The sequence below is a fragment of the Dendrobates tinctorius genome, unplaced genomic scaffold, assembly GCF_039654945.1.
Source record: "Dendrobates tinctorius isolate UK_male_01 unplaced genomic scaffold, ASM3965494v1 ptg000276l, whole genome shotgun sequence".
In the NCBI taxonomy this organism is placed as follows: domain Eukaryota; kingdom Metazoa; phylum Chordata; class Amphibia; order Anura; family Dendrobatidae; genus Dendrobates; species Dendrobates tinctorius.
Window position 1 is genome coordinate 3,065,199 of NW_027361943.1, and position 21,188 is coordinate 3,086,386.

Genomic DNA, 21,188 nt, shown 5'->3' on the forward strand with positions numbered 1-21,188 from the left:
CCTCCTCTTATCCAAATCACACCTCCTCCTCTTATCCAAATCACACCTCCTCCTCTTATCCAAATCACACCTCCTCCTCTTATCCAAATCCCACCTCCTCTTATCCAAATCCCCCTCCTCCTCTTATCCAAATCCCCCTCCTCCTCTTATCCAAAGCCCCCCTTCTCCTAGTCATCCTTCTCCTCCTCTAATCCAAATCCCCCACCTCCTCTAATCCAAATCCTCCCTCCTCCTCCTCCTCTTCTCCAAATCCCCCTCCTCCTCTTCTCCAAATCCCCCTCCCAAACCCCCTCCTCCTCTTATCGAAATCTCCCTCCTCTTATCCAAATCCCCCTCCTCCTCCTCCTCATCATCCAAATCCCTCGTCCTCCTCCTCTTCTCCAAATCCCCCCAAAATCTCCCATCTGCGGTGGTTCTTCAGCTCCACAGTGGAGCAAACTTACCACCAGCGCTCGCTCTGGGGGTGCCGGGGAGTGACGTCAGCAGCGTGATCACATAACCTGACACGCTGCTGACGTCGCTCTGACCCAGCGGTCAGAGCTTCAATTGTACTGGTGTCTGTATAGATGCCAGTACAATTGCTCCCTGGGAGCCAGCACGCGCACCTTCTCTGCACCAGCTGTCAGCTTGACAGCCGGCACAGAGAACCGCCGATTCCCAGGCCGGGGGCAGCTGAATGCAGCCGCCGGGGGGAGACAGTGCCGACCGCCACATTAGGTGGCCCGACTGCGCCCTCCTGACGGCTGCTCCTGGGACAAATGCCCCGGCTGCCCCCCCCCAGATACGCCTCTGCTGTCATGTGTTGTGTATAGGATTAGGTGTAGCATAGTGGAACCAGAATAGTAGGGCACTATAGAGATAAGGAATAGAAGCATAGTTAGCATAAGGGGTTTTCCAAGCTAGGAGGAGCTACAGATGAGTGTGGTACATGACAGTGGGATATAGTGATGGGACTTCCTGGTTAGTGAGCAGAGCCTGGGCAGCCATCCCCAGGGCAAGGTGAAGTGAAGCAAGGCAGAGATTGCCAGGATCAGGCAGAGATTGCCAGGATGGGACAGGGATTGTCCAGGACAAGGCAGAGATTGCCAGGAAGACAGGGAAAGCTCCAGGAATGTCATTGTATGAGGATTGTGCTGCATCTGTACTAAGAACTATATCCCCCCCGTAAAGTTGAATTGTTAAGCATAGACATAGTGTCTGGAGTTGTTTTTGAGAACCGAGCATCTGGAGCCGGGATGGCCAAAGCAAAAGGAACTCTTGAATCTAACGTGAGTGTTTTACTTTATGTTTCCTTTGTGGGAAATAAGGTGTGGGAATGCCACAGCATCTCGCCATGACTACCACCCTGGCCTCCTCACAGATGCAGCAATTCCCACACAATTTTTCCTCTCACCCCCAGGATAGGGGGGCATTCAGGGGGCTCAATCAATGTGTCCTTCCCTTCATAGACCCTAAATCTGTGGGTGTACCCTGAGGTACTCTTGCACAACTTGTACAGTTAATTCTGTACCTGGCCCCCTTACTTGCCAGGTATTGTCAGAATTTTAGTCTCCCTTTGAAATGAATCAGAGATTTATCTATACAGATGTCCCTTTGGGATGTGTAAGCTTCAGCAAATTTTCTGCTTAAGTGGTCAACAACTGGCCGAATTTTGCATTGACAACCAAAGTTAGGATTGTCTCTGGAAGGACAATACACATAAATTCTGCATTTTTTAAATGCTTCATTGCGCGGTGTCCTGAATTAGCAGCACCGTATATAAAAGTCGCTCTGTGAGTAAATGGTTCCCAAAGCGCAATGTGTGTAGATATACAGTGCTTTGTGAAAGTATTCGGCCCCCTGGAACTTTTCAACCTTTTCCCACATATCATGCTTCAAACATAAAGATACCAAATGTAAATTTTTGGTGAAGAATCAACAACAAGTGAGACACAATTGTGAAGTTGAACAAAATTTATTGGTTATTTTACATTTTTGTGGAAATTCTAAAACTGAAAAGTGGGGCTTGCAATATTATTCGGCCCCTTTACTCTCAGTGCAGCAAATTCACTCCAGAAGTTCATTGTGGATCTCTGAATGATTCAATGTTGTCCTAAATGACTAATGATGATAAATATAATCCACCTGTGTGTAATTACGTCTCCGTATAAATGCACCTGTTCTGTGATAGTCTCAGGGTTCTGTTTGATGCACAGAGAGCATCATGAAGACCAAGCAACACAACAGGCAGGTCTGTGATACTGTTGTGTAGAAGTTTAAAGCCAGATTTGGATACAAAATGATTTCCAAAACTTTAAACATCCCAAGGAGCACTGTGCAAGTGATCATATTGAAATGGAAGGAGTATCATACCACTGCAAATCTACCAAGACACGGCCATCCCTCTAAACTTTCATCTCAAACAAGGAAAAGACTGATCAGAGATGCAGCCAAGAGGCCCATGATCACTCTGGATAAACTGCAGAGATCTACAGCTGAAGTGGGACAGTCTGTCCATAGGACAATAATCAGTCGTACACTGCACAAATCTGGCCTTTATGGAAGAGTGGCAAAAAGAAAGCCATTTCTCAAAGATATCCATAAAAAGTGTTGTTTAAAGTTTGCAGCAAGTCACCTGGGAGACACACCAAACATGTGGAAGAAGGTGCTCTGGTCAGATGAAACCAAAATCGAACTTTTTTACAACAATGCCAAACGATATGTTTGGCGTAAAGGCAATACAGCTCATCACCCTGAACACACCATCCCCAATGTCAAACATGGTGGTGGCAGCATCATGGTTTGGGCCTGCTATTCTTCAGCAGGGACAAGGAAGATGGTTAAAATTGATGGGAAGATGGATGGAGCCAAATACAGGACCATTCTTGGAGAAAACCTGTTGGAGTCTGCAAAAGACCTGAGACTGGGACGGAGATTTGTCTTCCAACAAGACAATGATCCCAAATATAAAGCAAAATCTACAATGGAATGGTTCACAGATAAACGTATCCAGGTGTTAGAATGTCCAAGTCAAAGTCCAGACCTGAATCTAATCGAGAATCTGTGGAAAGAGCTGAAAACTGCTGTTCACAAACGATCTCCATCAAACCTCACTGAACTCGAGCTGTCTGCCAAGGAAGAATGGGCAAGAATTTCAGTCTCTCGATGTACAAAACTGATAGAGACATACCCCAAGCGACTTGCAGCTGTAATCGCAGCAAAAGGTGGTGCAACAAAGTAATACATTAAAGGGGCCGAATAATATTGCACGCCCCACTTTTCAGTTTTTGAATTTCCACAAAAATTTAAAATAACCAAATTTCGTTCAATTTCACAATTGTGTCCCACTTGTTGCTGATTCTTCACCAAAAATTTACATTTGGCATCTTTATGTTTGAAGCATGATATGTGGGAAAAGGTTGAAAAGTTCCCGGGGGCCGAATACTTTTGCAAGGCACTGTATATACATATACATACTGCGCTTGTTGGGAAGGGATTAAAAGTCCCTGAAAAAATCTAGATTGCAAAAATGATTTCCACAACAGCACCATGATGAGAATTAAAAATAAGAGTTGAACACAAATACCAAACTGGAAGTTCTAATTAAAAGAATTTGGTGCAAATCACAAACAGGCTTAGGCCACCTGCACACGCTGAGTATTTAGGCTAGTTTAACACTAGCATTCAGGAGGGCTGCAGATGGCAGCCACTTCCTCCTTTCTTCCTCCGTGAAGCTCCGCCCACTTTCCACCTACTGCTGCATGCGTCCAGCATTTCCCTGCGTACCTATCTTTAACATTGGGTACTCAGGGACATGCGTTGCATGTGGATGCAGTGGGCGGAGTTTCACTGAGGAAGAAAGGAGGAATTAGACTGCCATCTGCAGCCCTCCTCAACGCAAGTCTGAAACCATCTTATAGATACGCATTTTCTGGGGTGGCTGGGGGCAGATTGTTTAGTTGGGGGGGCAAAAAACAATGGTCCCTCTCTAGGCTATTAAAATCTGCCCTCACTCACCGGCTTTCCCTTTCTGGCAGAGAAATTACTGCTGGAGCCCTCTCAATTTTTTTCAACGAATTTATTCGTTAATTTAACACCTTCATGTCCAAAATTTTACACACATGCCCTAATCTAATTATTAGTCAAAGACCTTTGACTAATAATTAGATTAGGGCATGTGTGTAAAATATGACACATTTTTTGTGTGACACATAAAAAAACCTAAATGAAATTACATGGTTTACTGTATGTAAACCATGTGTCATTTCATGTCGGGTTTGGAATGATTTTACAGAAACCGGCAAATCATTTAGCGGCTATTATGCTATGTAGAACTCTATGAACTATAAATGCATATGTATATGTGTCTCAATGACATGTATATACATACTATATATATGTATTCTATGTGTCTATATTTATTCTTTCATTTGTGTTTTAACCTGTTCATTGGGCTCCATTATAGTTCCATTTTGCAAGCCGGCGAGAAAATCTCGCCATACGGATGTCACACGGATGGTTAGATGCGAGAAAATCTCATCCTCGCATGACAATCGGATAACATACGGATCACTGTTCATGAAACATTTGTGCGACTCTGGTCCATGAAAAACGGACTGTATTTTTATACGTTGTGTGTGACTCCAGCCTTAGTCAGTATTTTACCTCAGTATTTGTAAGCCAAAATCAGGAGTGGAACAATCACAAGAAAAGCATAACAGAAACACGTCCCAACTTCTGGATTTGTCAGCCACTCCAGGTTTTGGCTTGCACATACTAAGGTAAAAAACTGACCAAATACTGAACGTGTGAATGTGGCATAAGAGTACTGAAAGCTACACAAAATGTTTACCAGTATATACCAGATTAGGGTTTATGGGGTTGCACCTAACTTAAAATAATGGATATACTTTTGCACAAAATAAATAAATAAAATGGAAAAAAATGTCAACATTTAATTTTTCATAGTATCCTGAATTTGGTACAAAATTATATAAAAATATATGACTTTACAATAAAATTTTAAATTGAAGTATCTTCATTATATTATACATCTTGTGATGAAAATATTGAGGTATTACAGTATGTCTGCAGCCCTCGTCACAAAATAAGTGGTAAAATTAACAAGGGTATACATTAAATAAACAACGATGACATGGACAATTATTCATGTCACAACAAATGTTTCACATATGCTTTGTCAGGAGGTATTCAAATAATAGAAACAATTTTATATTATTCACATCTTGGAAAATTCCTTTACAATATTCTTTCAGTTTTTAGAGTGACAAGATATTTTTATGTTTTTTTATAGAACATTAATTTTTTTTTATACTTCACCATAACAGAAACAAGTGTCACTCCTACAAGCATTCTAAGCAACATTTGCAGTTTGTAAAGCTTCAATTATATTTTGCAAATCTGCATTTATAGCAATTTACTCCATGGCTTCATCAATAAGAAAACAATAGAGCAGTTTTTGGTGCCAAAGTAAAGGAGAGATAAGAAGAGTCATCAGTTATGGTGACACCAATGCCTCTTACTCCCAGAGGGAACAGTGTGGGTTTTCCTCTACTATACCACCACCAACATGTTACTCTGCACATTAAAGAGTCATTCCCAAAATAGTAAAGGCGTTTTCCCACGAACAAAAGTAATGGCTGCGTCTGACCGTACAGGAACATGGTCTGATCATACCACAGCTCATGGGCAGGGGAGGACGCAAAAGAGTATACCGACAGTACACCATGGGATCACAACTGATTCTTTTTGTGAGGTATAACATTTCCCTGCCTGTTTTTAAACAATGTTTACTTCAAATAAAGAATCATTTGTGATCCCCTGCTGTAATGTCTGTATACTTTTTTACATCATCCCCTGTTCAGGAGATATGGTATGATCCGAGTATGTCCCTGCACGGTCTGACACAGCCATTACACAGTACACAGCAGGGACACATTTATAAGATTATCTCAGCACAGGAACATTTCATTTAAGCTCATCCAATTGAAGAACATATTATTATTCCAAGATCTACTGATTAAAACCAACTTTTGTTTGTGGGAAAACCCCTTTAAGTTAACCGAGCGCTGTGCTCTGCTTTCTATTAGCAATCGTATTGACAGTGAATGATATGGAAAATGAGTGCATATAGTCCACTCAAAATGGGTCTCTGTGGAGATCGGTTCCTAGGTTCCAGGGACACGTTCTCGGGATCACTGGGGGTGCCAACAGTCAGTCAGTTATCTCCCATCCTTATTATTTTAGGAATAACTAAGCAAGTGCATGTTGTATACAAATTCCATCCTATTAACCATTTGGGCATTGCTGTGCCAATGAATAGTCCCATGGAGTAAGATGTAATCATCCCTAATGTGATGAAAATCATGTGACAAATACCCTTCAAATCAAATAGGTTTGTGTAGGGAACAATATTCCACAGTAAGCCAACAATAACCAAAGGTAAGTACAGGAGCAATTTACACAAAATGATTGGTTATAAACCTATGTCATAAAAGGGATATATTCTCACAAGTCTTTGGTTTATAAAGTGCAAATTGCAGGGGTTCAGTACATCGCAATATTCTGAAAGTCTTCTACATGCATTTGGTCCACATGTGGTACCATGTCTTCTTCTGCATCGGACCCGGCAGTGTTTTTTCTCCTGTCCTCTATGAAATTTATTTGATGAATCAGGACTACAGCTAAACAGATAACAGCAATCTGAAAAAAGTAATACAAATATTATACAAAACTGAACACAGATAATGCAAAAAAAAGTAATATTTACCTATTTACCATATATTCAGACTTATGTACACTGCCATTTCACGGCTCAATGCAGGCCTTAATAGTGTGACAGCAGGCTACTGGAAATTATTTAATTTCTATATGCCTCCAATTTCATACAACATCCAAGAGAAAAAATTGTAGCACACTCAATCAACTGTTATCTTACAAAACTATTCTCCCCTAGTAAATTGCTTCTGTGGCACCATATAAAGTTCACAGAATATTTATACCTCTACTACATGACCCTTAAAACTCATTCAGACATCCGTGGGGGTGGGAGAGAGCAAATAATGATGAATTGAGGAAGGGGAGAGAAAATGATGAAATGAGGGTGGGGGATGGGACAGTCAGCAAATGATGTTGTATTGAGGATGGGAGGGGTAGGAGAGAGCGAATGATGAATTGAAGATGGGGGCAGGGGACAGCCTGTGGGGGCACATTTTGTGTATGTCTCTCCATATGGCGTCTATCCACCTGGATGGCAAGGGACATGGCGGCCTCCAACGACCTGGGGACGCGTACTGCACCAGAGTATCCTGCAACTTTGGAGACAGACCCTGCACAAATTGACTCCTAAGTGCAGGGTCATTCCACTGAGTGTCAGTGGCCCACCTCCTAAACTCTGAGCAGTACTCCTCAGCAACCCAAGCTCCCTGTTTACACCTACGGAGTTGAGATTCTGCCAGGGCAACGCCATCAGGATCCCCATACACTAGCGCCAAAGCCGCAAAAAACTCGTCCACGGACTCTAATGATGGTAAATCGTCCGGCAGGGAGAAGGCCCAGGATTGGGGATCCCCCTTAAGAAGGGACGTAATGATTCCCACCCGTTGCTCTTCATTCCCTGATGAACGAGGACACAGCCTGAAATATAATTTGCAGGCTTGCTGGAATACCAAGAATTGATCTCTCCCTCCAGAAAACCAGGAAGGGATATCTTGGGTTCTGGCTGAGCCTGTGCCTGAACCAGACCCCCAAAGCCCACCAACAGCTGCAGCTGTTGCACCAACTCACCGCGCAGCCCCCTAATCTCCTCAGTAAAGATTTGCAGCATTTGGGCAAAAGTATGCCTTGGGTCCATGGCTCAGCAGAAAAAAAAGTTTGGGTTGGTGATAATGTAATGGTTAACGTGTGACTGGACACACCGCCTCCAGCAGGGCGAATTTATATGACACACGCGACCCTGGATACACCGCCTCCAGTATGGCGAATTTAAATAATAAGACGTGCAGCCGGATACACCGCTTCCAGCAGGCGAATTTCAGAAATACACGTGAAACTGGATACACCGCCTCCAACAGGGCGAATTTAAATAATAAGGGGAAACACAGGGAAACAATTACAATGGTGGGCCTTGCGATAGGGAACGGGGACGTGGAGACCTCCTGCACTCCCCTGAGTCAGTGTCTCTACACTCCTATCGATCCCTAGGTCGGTTCCGCACCGGGCGCCGATCAGGATACCTTTAAACCCTAGCTCGCCCTGCACCTACCCCTTTCTAGTGAAATGGCCGGTGCAGAGACTAATCCCACCACTGCACTGAAACACATAAAGGAAAGGAACAAACAGGGAATCACCACTTAGCTTTGCTCTGTTGCTCTTGCTCCCAGCAACAGAGTCCACCACCAGAATGCAGCTTTCCTCCTGAATAGCTGCCACCAAGCTCTGTCAGAGCTGCACGGAAATCCCCTCTGGCTCCTTCCACACCAGGACTCTGACTGTGCTGCAAGGAATGCTCTCTAGCTCCTTTCTCCACCAAGGATGGTTGGAAATGAACACTATCACCAACGCCAGTGAGAACACATGATACACCTTTATAGTTAAGCCAGAGGAATCACACCTGTTAGTGATTCCCATGTAATAACGCTAACCACCACCGGGGGCAAACTAGAGCAAAATACACCACTGTGTAATAATCCTAATGGCCACCAGGGGCAAAACCAAACTTAAGCACACAGCTTAAAGAAAAAAAAGGTTACATGTGCTTTTAACTGTCATCATCCAACCTGGATCATGACAGATGAATTGAAGGTGGTGACTGAGAGATAAAATGATGATGAAGGGGGAGAGCAAATGATGAATTGAGTTGGGGAAGTCATGTTACTGTGCAGGGTGGTGCTATGTCAATTTCTTCTTCATTTGACATAGTGTAGAAGTTGGGGGAAAATGTGAGGAAAGTGGAAGCGGTGCTCTAGATGAGGGTTCCCCAACTCCAGGCCTCAAGGCCCACCAACAGATCATGTTTTCAGGATTTCCTTTGTATTGCACAGGTGATGCAATTATCACCTGAGCAATACTAAGGAAATCCTGAAAACATGATCTGTTGGTATACCCAAGTCTTTTTCACATGTGCTGTTGCTAAGCCCTATTCCTCCCATTCTGTATATGCTATTTTCATTTTTATTGCCCAGATGCAGTACTTTGCATTTTTCCCTCTGAAAAACTATTGTTAGTTGCTGCCCACTGCTCCAGTTTATTTGTATCTTTTTGAATCCTCGCTCTCTCTTCTCTATTATTTGCTATCCTTCCTAGCTTTGTGTCATAAGCAAATATAATCATTGTACCCTCAATTCCTTCATCTAAATCAGTGATAAAGATGTTGAACAATACAGGGCCCAGGACAGAACCCTGTGATACCCCACTTGAGACATTCATCCAACTGGATGTGCAGCCATTTACAACCACTCTTTGGGTCCGATTACTAAGCCAGTTATGAATACACCTAAAAGTTGCCTTGTCCATTCCATACTTAGTCATTTTTTCAATAAGGATGGTGTGAGATACTTTGTCAAATGCTTTGCTGAAGTCAAGATATACTATATCTACAGCATTTCCCTGATCCACCTAATCAGTGATTCTGTCATAGAATGAAATTAAGTTAGTCTGACATGACTTATTAGTTACAAACCCATGGTGACTCTAGTTAATCACTTCATTTTCATCCAGATACTTACATACATGTTGTGCAATAATTTGTTCAAAGATCTTTCCTAGTATAGAAGTCAGACTCACTGGCCTATAGTTCCCTGGGTCCACCTTCTTCCCCTTTTTGAAGATAGGAGCAACATTTGCTCTTCTCCAGTCTTCTGGGACTTCTCCTGTTCTCCAAGAATTTTCAAAGATTATGGAGAGTGGTTCAAAAATGTCTTCTGCTATCTCCTTCAGTACTCTAGGGTGTAAATCATCTGGACATGGAGACTTGAATTCATTTATGTTAGCTAAGTGTTTCCTCACTATCTTTATGTTTATACATATCCTGGATTCTTATATTCCTTTAATAGGACAGTGAAGATCAGTTGATGTTATATTTCCATTCTGAGAGAAAACAGATGCAAAATAGGAATTTAAAAGCTCGGCCTTCTCAGTATTCTTTCTTACCATTTTATCATTTTCGTCCTGTAAAAATCCTATAGCATCTTTGACTTTTCTTTTACTTTTGACATATCCCTAAAATCCTTTTTTATTGCTTTTGAAGTCTCTTGCAAGCCTTATTTCATTGTCAGCTTTAGTAATCTGATTCGTGCCCTGCAGGTTCTGCAGACAGCATTATATTCTTCTTTAGATATGCCTCCCTCTTTCCATTTGATAAACATTTCTTTCTTCCTTTTTAGCATGTGCTTAAGTTCTGTGTTCATCCATCCTGGTTTCCTTAAATGCTTCCTATTCTTCCTTCTTTTCGGAATTGTTAATAATTGTGCTTTGAGAATGTGATTTTTCAAGATTTCCCATCCTTCCGGGACATTTTTGTCCTTAAGGATATCCAGCCATTGGATCCCTCCTATTCTCTTTCTGAGTCCCTCAAAATCTGCCTTTTTGAAATCTAACCTTGAAGTCTGAGTCTTCACAGGTCTTCTGCCTCTATTTTTCCAAAATTCTAAAATAGCATGGTCGCTACCTCCTAGGGTCCCAGCCACTTTTACCTCCTCAACCATTTCCTCCCTGTATATAAGGATTAGATCCAAGGTAGCAGATCCCCTTGTTTTCTCCCCTACCTTTTGAAAGATAAAGTTGTCAGCAAGAGAGGATAAGATTTTGCTTGACCTGTTAGTTTTGCCTGAGAGAGTTTCCCAACAAATGTCTGGATAGTTGAAATCTCCCATGACCGCTATGTCATATTTTTTTGAGAACTTGAACATTTGATGCATAAAGAGTTCATCCATATCTTCAGCTTGTACAGGCGACCTGTAGTAAATGCCTACAATGGTGTCCTTTCCATTGTTCTCTCCTTGTATTCTAAAGGCCCCGTCTCACATAGCGAGATCACTAGCGAGATCGCTGAAGCGTCACCGATTTTGTGATGCAACAACGACCTCCCCAGCGATCTCGCTAGGTGTGACACGTAGCAACGAACAGGCCCCCGCTGCGATGTCGCTGATCGCGCTCAAGTGTCCTGGGCCATTTTTTGATCACTGGTGTCTCGCTGGCCAGCGCGCATCGCTGTGTTTGACACCGACGAGCATCCTCATCAGCGACTCAGAAATCATGGACGCAGGCGCGAGTCTTCAGAATCGCTGCTGTGTGACAAGGTCCCAACGACCACCGAGGTCGTTATACGGATGGCTGGATCGTTGCTGCTTCGTTGGGTAAATCTGCCTGTTTGACGGCTTACTAGCGACCATGTAACGACGCACCATCGATCCTTACCAGGTCATATCGCTGTCAGGATAGCTGGTGCGTCGCGTAGTGTAATGGTACCCTTACCCAAACAGTTTCCACAGAACTCCCAGTCTCTGAAGCTTCAATCTCTGTGCAGATATACGCGTTTCTAGCATACAATGCAACACCTCCTCCTCGTTTATCAAGTCTGTTTCTTGCAAATAAGTTGTATCCTTCTAGCCTTGTATTCCAATCATGTGTATCGTCCCACCAAGTTTCAGTGATTCCAATGACATCATATTTCTTCTCCTGCGTTAGTAGTTCCAATTCTCCTTGTTTGTTGCCCAAGCTTTGTGCATTTGTATAGAAACATTTTAGTTTGTGATTGGTTTCTCTTCCTCCAATATTTTTATTATTTCGATTTTTTTGTCTTTGTTCTTCCTTTCCCCTTCTAATAGTAGAGCTCTCAATAGTATTTGTCAGGTGTATGGCTTTTTCTAGTCTTTTGCTTCCCTTCCCACATTGTTCTAGTTTAAAGCTCTCCTGATGAGTGTAGCAAGGCGACTTCCAAATACAAGTTTTCCAGTCTTCGTAATTTGCACCCCATCTCTAGCAAGCAGTCTATCATATAGGTAATTCACTCCGTGATACAGAAATCCAAATCCTTGCTAACGGCACCATCGACGTAGCCTGCTGTTCACCTGCTGAATTTTATTCCACTTAGTTCCATGGCCATCCACTGGGAGGATGGAAAAGAAGACCACCTGCACTCTCAGTTCTTTCACTTTCTTACCTACATTTCAAAGTCACTGCAGATATTTTCCAGGTCCTTTCTTGCGGTGTCATTTGACCACACATGTATAAGCAGGAATGGGTGGTCATGGTCATCTGTAGGTCTGAAGAGTCCTGATATCCTGCCAGACACATCTTTAATTTTTGCACCTGGAAGAAAGAACATTTCTCTTGAGGATATATCTGGTCTGCAGATAGCGGCCTCTGTTCCTCTCAACAGGGAATCCCGCATGACGACAACTCTCCGTTTCTTCTCATTTTTCTTTCTCCATCCAGGAGGACTCTGAGGCCGTACAAGGTTGTTCATTGTGGGTAAGGTCTTATCCAGGGGACATCGAAATGTGCATTGGGGTGGGAGACAGGGCAGTTCAGCTCTCCACTGAGGTAAAGATATACTTATGCACCTTCAGGTCATGTGGTCTTTTGCTTAATTATAACGTGCATTATTGTTTACAAGCACTGTGGCACTTTCTAGGATTCCTGTCCAACAGTCATAGTTTACATTTATCTGTCTCCCACTCTGGATATACCTCATGATGCACTAAGGCACTTTACTAAAGATATACATATCTACATACTATCAGTGAGATATATTTTGAGTGATGTTGCTGATAAAAAGTTTAAATAAATGAGTAAAATATAAGCCATTTGATTAGGGCTTTTTATAATTTACCATTTGTGGATAGAAGAATCATACCTGTTCTCATGACATGAGGCAACCTGTTTTATCTTTATTGTTGATTATTGCATGAATTTTGAAATTGAAATAAAAATTACTACCGTAATTTTCTTACACATTCATTCATTTCATTCATTGATATGGCAGGTTTGTTAAAAGTATATATACACAAGTGGTCAAAATTGTTGGTACCCCTCATGTAATGACAGAAAAGACCACAATTGTCACAGAAATAACTTAAATCTGAAAAAAGTAATAAATAAAAAAATCTTTGAAAATGAACAAATTAAAGTCAGACATTGTTTTTCAACCATGCTTCCACAGATTTTTAAAAAAAATAAAACTCATGAAATAGGCGTGGACAGAAATGATGGTACCCTTAACTTAATATTTTGTTACACAACCTTTTGAGGCAATCACTGCAATCAAACGATTCCTGTAACTATCAATGAGACTTCTGCATTTTGGTCCACTCCTCAAGATCAAACTGCTTCAGTTGTCTCGTGTTTGAAGGTTATCTTTTCCAGCCGGCATGTTTCAGCTCTTTCCAAAGATGCTCAAAAGGATTTGGGTCAGAGCTCATAGAAGGCCACTTCAGAATAGTCCAATGTTTTCCTATTAGCCATTCTTGGGTGTTTTTAGCTGTGTGTTTTTTGTCATTATCCTGTTGCAAGATCCATGACCTGCGAATGAGGCCAAGCTTTCTGACACTGTGCAGCACATTTCTCTCTAGAATCCTTTGAAAGTCTTGAGATTTCATTGTACTCTGCAAAGATTCTAGACACCCTGTGCCAGATGCAGCAAAGCAGCCCCAGAACATAACAGAGCTTCCTCCATGTTTCACAGTAGGGACAGTGTTCTTTTCTTGATATGCTTCATTTTTCCGTCTATGAACATAGAGCTGATGTACCTTGCCAAAAAGTTCCATTTTTGTCTCATCTGTCCATAGGACATTCTCCCAGAAGCTTTGTGGCTTCTCAACATGTAGTTTGGCAAATTCCAGTCTGGCATTTTTATGATTTTTTTCAACAATGGTGTCCTCCTTGGTCGTCTCCCATTAAGCCTACTTTGGCTCATACAACGACGGATGGTGCGATCTGACACTGATGTTCCTTGAGCTTGAAGTTCACCTTTAATCTGTTTCAAAGTTTATCTGGACTCTTTTGTTACCATTCGTATTATCTGTCTCTTTGACTTGTCATAAATTTTCCGTCTGCGGCCACGTCCAGGGAGGTTGGCTACAGTCTCATGGATCTTAAATTTCTGAATGATATGTGCAACTGTAGTCACAGGAACATCAAGTTGCTTGGAGATGGTCTTATAGCTTTTACCTTTAACATGTTTTTCTATAATTTTCTTTCTAATCTCCTGAGACAACTATTTCCTTTGCTTCCTCTGGTCCATGTAGAGAGTAATACACACCATGTCACCAAACAGCACAGTGAGAATCTGTAGCCTTATATACAGACACCCAAGAACAAAGCAGTCAAAAATCCATAAAATGTAATATTTTATTGAATGTTATTTAAAACTTATAAATATATCTCTCAAATATGGACATACAGTGTATGGATAGGGAGGAACAAAATTATGGACAAAAGTGGTCAAAGACCAACCATACTGCAGCCGCAGCAGCAGGCAACAATAGTAATGGCTATAAAATAGAATAGTAATAAATCAGAGACACTTGAAAAAATGGTAATCCTATAGGAAGAAGTGTTTGAAGAAACATCACAATATAGCAAGTGCCACTGCAGTCATGAATAATGTACAAAGAGTCACTGATAGTTAAGCATATATTATATTATAGCCCAGGCGGTGCTCAAAGAGCAGCGCAATTAGAGTAGTAAATAACTATGTGCGTATACCTGGAGACAGCGGTGGCAGGAGGTCGGTCAAATCCCCGACGCGCGTTTCGGAGCCAAAGACAGACTCCTTCCTCAGGGGGAGTCTGTCTTTGGCTCCGAAACGCGCGTCGGGGATTTGACCGACCTCCTGCCACCGCTGTCTCCAGGTATACGCACATAGTTATTTACTACTCTAATTTGCGCTGCTCTTTGAGCACCGCCTGGGCTATAATATAATATATGCTTAACTATCAGTGACTCTTTGTACATTATTCATGACTGCAGTGGCACTTGCTATATTGTGATGTTTCTTCAAACACTTCTTGCTATAGGATTACCATTTTTTCAAGTGTCTCTGATTTATTACTATTCTATTTTATAGCCATTACTATTGTTGCCTGCTGCTGCGGCTGCAGTATGGTTGGTCTTTGACCACTTTTGTCCATAATTTTGTTCCTCCCTATCCATACACTGTATGTCCATATTTGAGAAATATATTTATAAGTTTTAAATAACATTCAATAAAATATTACATTTTATGGATTTTTGACTGCTTTGTTCTTGGGTGTCTGTTATCATATGTGCAGTTTTCCTATACTGTCCAGTTTATTATGTGGATCATGATATACGATATATATTATTGATCATCTGTTCATGGCCACTCTAACCCTTGGTTATTTGGCCTCCACATAAATATGCCTACTACCTATTCAGCCTTATATACAGGCCCACTCACAGATTCCAAGACTGTAGACACCTGTGATGCTAAATAGTGGACACAACGTGATTTAAAATGTCCCATTTACCACATTATTTTCAGAGTTTCCATCATTTCTGTCCAGGCCTATTTCATGACTTTTATTTTTTAAAAATTCTGTGGAAGCATGGTTGAAAAGCAATGTCTGACTTTCATTTGTTCATTTTCATAGATTTTTTATTTATTACTTTTGCCAGATTCAAGTTAATTCTGTGACCATTGTGGGTTTTTCAGTCATTAAACGAGGGGTACCAACAATTTTAACCACATGTGTACATACATGGTGACAACTTAGCTTGGGGCGCTGCGTGAGGAACACAAAAGCAGCAAATAAAAAGACAATACCACCTCTTTGTCTAAACAATAAAATAATAATTATAAATATATAAATATTTGCGCTAAAAAATGTGTCCTAAAGTCCGAAGATAAACTTCCTAAAATGTAACATGCAAGGCCCATAAAAAATATAATAAGCAAAGATAGAGCACTAATGTGCCTAGAGAATTAAACTCAGGATAATTTAAAAAAAAAAAAGGAGCACACAATTATATTAACCAAACAAGTACCTTTCAACACCAGGATAGGGCCATGTTCAGACGGTGCTCTGTAGTCCCAATGCAAGGCTAAATGCGCAGAGTAGCTGCTTCCACTGGGAGCCAAAGATCCTTGTGCTGAAGAAATGTTCTGTTGTAATCCAAGTAATAAATATATCCAAAATCAGTATCGAGGGTTAAATGGTGAAGTGCCCCTAATGTGATGGCAGGTAAAGGACGATGCCCGGGCCGGTGACAATCGCCCACCTTGTTAGCAAAATCACACCGCTGCACAGCGACAGAAGCGCTGTGTAGGAGCTGAAAGCCGGCAAGGAAGCAGCTACTATGCGAATTTAGCCTTGCATTGGGACTACAGAGCACCGTCTGAACATGGCCCTATCCTGGTGTTGAAAGGTACTTGTCTGGTTAATATAATTGTGTGCTCCTTTTTTTTTTTTTTTTTTTTTTTTAAATTATCCTGAGTTTATTTCTCTAGGCACATTAGTGCTCTATCTTTGCTTATTATAATTTTTATGGGCCTTGCATGTTATATTTTAGGACGTTTATCTTTGGACTTTAGGACACATTTTTTAGTGCAAATATTTACATATTTATAATGTGTACATACATACCTGGTACTGATCTAGGCCAGGTTTTCTATACTCACCCATTTTAGTATGTTTGCATTTTGCCCTTTTACATTCAATATGTAACTTCCACAATGCACATGTGATGATCGTACCACCATTATTATATCTCACCCACACAGGGTTGTTTTCTTTATAGGGGTCATCCCTACTACTTATCAGTCAGGTAGGTCTAATTTTTCCCTTTTTTTTCTCTTTACCATTTACCCGTCCTTTCTTCCCCCATCCTCTCTCAGTCATCCGTCTCCATTTTGACTATTTTGTCTTTGACTATGTGTGCTGTTTCATCTAGTCCACACCAATATTTGGTGTATTTATTTATTTTCTTTATTGATGAAGGGACACCCTCTTGCCATTACTTGTTGCTCTTTTTGACCAAGTTTTTGAATATGTTGTATATACTTTATTTTCGTTTTTTGATCCATTTTTCTGATTCTTATTTAAATTTAGCTTTAAATATAGTACACTTATTGTATGTAACTACTTCTTCTGGATTACATTAAATTTCTACACTTCATCATTTGGTGTGTGCTGTTTTCTACACAAGTTTGTACGGTTTGGGAAGGCACCTGTGCACCATCTTTCAGTTGTGCTAATGCTTTTTCATTATTACGAGTTCATAACACCAAACATGTCTAGGTTCTTTTTAATTAAGTGGTGAAAAAAATTGTAAACTTTGAAAAAAAAAATGGCGCCATATTTCGAGACCTGTAGCTTCTCCATTTTTCATGATCTGGTGTGTGGTGAGGTCTTATTTTTTGCGTGCCGTTCTGATGGTTTATTGATACCATTTTCTTGTAGATACAATCTTTTGATTGCCTGTTATTACATTTTTTTGCAATGTAGCTGTGACCAAAAAAAACTAATTCTGGCATTTTGAATTTTTTTCTCGTTACGCCGTTTAGAGATCGGGTTAATTTTTTTTATATTGATAGATCGGGCGATTCTAAATATGTGTATATTTGTTTTTTTATGTTTTATTTTGAATGGGACGAAAGGGGGGTGATTTGAACATTTATATTTATTTTATTTTTTAATATTTTTTAAACACTTTTTTTTTTATTTTTTGCATGCTTGAATAGTCTCCATGGGAGACAGGAAGGGCAATGATCAGATTGCCTGTGTGTGGCAGAAATGGTCATTTTTTATGAGTGCTGACCACCGGGCCATAGAGGTCTGCTGGAGACCCTCTGGTTGTCATGCCGACCCATTGGCGACCCGTGATCATGTGACGGGGGTCACCGATGGGCGGGATTTCCTATGCGTTTCCTGTAAGCGTGAGTTAAATGCCGCTGTCAGAGATTGACAGCGGCATTTACAGTAGCGGGTGGACTGCGATTCCACCCGTGACTGCTAGAGGCACATGTAAGATGTTCAAAACAGCTGATATGTGCCAGGAAAGTTGTGGGCTCAGCGTCGGAACCCACATCAAAGGGAGAAATTACGACGTGAGCAGACGCCCAGCATCGGAAAGTGGTTAAATAAATAAAATGTATTTTATTACATGAAATAAGTATTTGATCATTTATCAACCAGCAAGAATTCTGGCTCTCACAGACCTGATAGTTTTATTTTAAGAAGCCCTCCTACTCTCTCTCTCTCAGCACCACCCTACATCTCCTCCCTTGTTTTAGTATACCACACTACCCGCGCCTTCCATTCTGCTGATGACCTGAGGTTAGCATCCTCAATAATCAGAACCTCCCACTCCCGTCTCCAAGACTTTACTCATGCTGCGCCAATTCTTTGGAATGCACTTCCCAGGTCAATACGATTAGTCCCCAATCCCCACAATTCTAAGCATGCCCTGAAAACGCATTTATTCAGACTGGCCTATCGCCTCAACACATTAACCTAATCTATCCCTGTGTGGCACAGCCAAAAGTTTTACCATAACCAGGTTCCCCGCATCATGTTCCCACATGCTTTATGCACCCATTAGCCCTCTGTGTCTGTACTGTTACACACTTAACATTATGGCTGGTCCATACAATCAAGGCAACTGTTAACACCCACCTTTCGTGTCTACCTCTTTCCTCATAGACTGTAAGCTTGCGAGCAGGGCCCTCATTCCTCTTGGTATTTGTTATAATCTATGTGATTATTGCTATGCTGTAATGTCTATTGTCTGTACAAATCCCCTCTGAAATGTAAAGTGCTGCGGAATATGTCAGCGCTATAGAAATAAAATTTATTATTATAATTATTATTACTCTGCACTTATTACCTGTAATAATTGCACCTGTTTGAACTTGTTACCTGTATAATGGCAGGCACTTAACTGGTTAAGGAGGGTGCCTCTGACTGTGGTGCCACCTCTCCCCCTTGTTCTCCCCCATGGTTGTCCCGCGCTTCTGCCTGCCCGCTCAATTTTGATTAGTGGGGTGAGGATTTTGTCATGAAGAGGGGCCAATAGGATCAGGAAGGGGATAGCACAGCCCCTTCCTGCAGGTATAAGATACGGGTGTACTATTAGCCCTTCCTCTTCCTCTGCTGAGGTCCCGGAGGTGCTTGTGGCAAGCGCTGTCTGGTAGGAGCTATGGCAGACCCTCTTATTGAGGCCCTGCGTTTGCGGGTAGAGCAAGAAGGGGAGTCCTGGTTACATGCGTTAGTAAGGGGGCTCAGAGGTCACCTTACCACCTCTCAGTCGCCTGTTTCCCCGCTATTGCCCGGCTCGAACTCGCATCACCCACCGGCTGAGCTGGTCGCTGCAGCAGGTACCGCTGGCGGTGGTCCAACCAGGAGGCAGGCAGTCCGGGCGGCGATCCCGCCCTCCTGCGCGGCTCCGGGACGCTTCACCGGCGGCTGTCGGAGTCGCTCGTCAGCACTCGGCGAGGAGGAAGTCCCCGCTCCCTAACCTCTGATCTCGCGGTCACACGCGCGAGGCTGCAGCTGCAGAGAGGAGTGGTGTGGTCCGGTTAGTCGCGGCCCCGCTTCAGCCCCCCAGGCCACATAGTCAGCCACTGCCGGTGCCCAGCGCTAGTGCAGTTACACAGGGTTACCAGCAGTCGCTTCATAATTTCAGAGTGTCACCATTGGGCGTCGTTCCAAAGAAAGATCCGGGTTCGTTTCGCCTGATTCATCATCTATCATACCATAAGGGGTCTTCGGTCAATGATGGGATTTCTTCAGAGGATGCGTCAGTGTCTTATGCATCTTTTGATAGGGCGGTTGCATTGGTCAGAGAGGCGGGTATTGGGGCCTCTTTGGCTAAATCAGACATTGATTCGGCATTTCGCTTGTTGCTGATGCATCTGGATTGTTTTCATCTCTTGGGTTGTCAGGTGGAGGGTGAGTACTACTATGACATGTGTCTCCCCATGGGATGTTCCATCTCATGCTTTTACTTTGAGCTTTTCAGCTCTTTTTTAGAGTGGGTGGTGAGATGGGAGTCTGGAAGCAGATCCGTGACTCATTACTTGGATGATTTCCTATTTGTTGGCCCTCAGAATTCAGATGTATGTTTCAGGTTGCTTACGACGTTCAAATCAGTTGTGCAGGAATTTGGCGTGCCGCTTTCACCGGAGAAGACCATTGGGCCGATTCAGAATTTGTCGTTTTTAGGTATTGAGATTGATACGGTAGAAATGAATTACCGTCTGCCCAGTGAGAAGATTCAAAAATTGATTTTGTTGATTGAAGGGTTCATGGCGGTTCGGAAGGTTACTCTTTTACAGATGCTATCTTTGTTGGGTTTGTTAGTTTTTGCATGTAGAGTCATGCCAGTGGGCAGGGTTTTTTCCCGTCATTTGTCATTGGCTACCAAAGGCATGTCTACTTCACTCCAGAGGGTGCGGATTACGAGGGCCATGAAGGCGGATTTGGAGGTATGGTTGTCTTTTTTGCAATCGTTTAATGGTCACACTTGTTTCATGTTGCCTCATCGTACGGCGAAGGACTTGGGATTGTTTTCGGCAGGGGATCCTGTCGTTGGTTTTCTTGCAGTTTTTGACAATCGCGTGTGTCGGGATTATTGGCCAGATTTTTGGTACCGATCGGGTTGGTGTCACGATAAGATCCTGTGTGAGATTTTTCCTGTTGTCATCTTGTTTGAGCTGTGGGGTGAATTGTTGTGCAGCCACGAAATTCACTTACAGACGGATAACTTGGGTGTGTCGCGTTGTATCAATTACATGTCGTCCAAATCTCTGCCGGTGTTGAGCTTATTGCGAAGGCTGACGTTGGTATGCCTGAAGTTCAATATTTGGATTCGGGCCCAGTTGGTTCAGGAACATGATGTTTCAATGTTTAATTCCTTTCTCCATTCTGATTCACAGGTTTTCGCGGATTTTTTTCCCAACCCCCCCGGTCGGGTTCCTTTGCCCGCCGCTCCTGTGGGATGTGGTCGCGAGCAGCTGATGTTGCTCGTCCGTTCGTCAGTGTCTTCGTCAACTTGGCAAGCTTACGGTAAGGCCTGGGAGGAATGGTGTCTGTTGGCGGGTCATAGGCCGGTTCAGGTTTGTGAGCATTCACGGTTACAAGTTACGATAGAATATCTATGTCAGCTGAACAATAAGGGTTTGTCGGGTACATCGGTGCAGCAGTGTTTGTCTGGCTTGGCATTTC

At 42.3% G+C, this 21,188-nt stretch overlaps 1 protein-coding gene across 3 annotated transcripts in view; it reads right to left on the bottom strand.

Moving 5' to 3' along the window:
- Positions 1–4,914: 4,914 nt before the first annotated feature.
- LOC141072566 (tetraspanin-33-like) overlaps positions 4,915–21,188 on the bottom strand; it is a 156,956-nt gene continuing 140,682 nt past the window's right edge. For 2 of the 3 annotated variants that reach the window (XM_073559845.1, XM_073559844.1), the window contains one exon: positions 4,915–6,702. In XM_073559845.1, coding sequence (XP_073415946.1) covers positions 6,547–6,702 — 156 coding nt within the window. In that variant the 3' untranslated portion in view covers positions 4,915–6,546. The remainder of the gene's footprint in view (positions 6,703–21,188) is intronic. The other variant, XR_012226701.1, reaches the window with a different exon arrangement.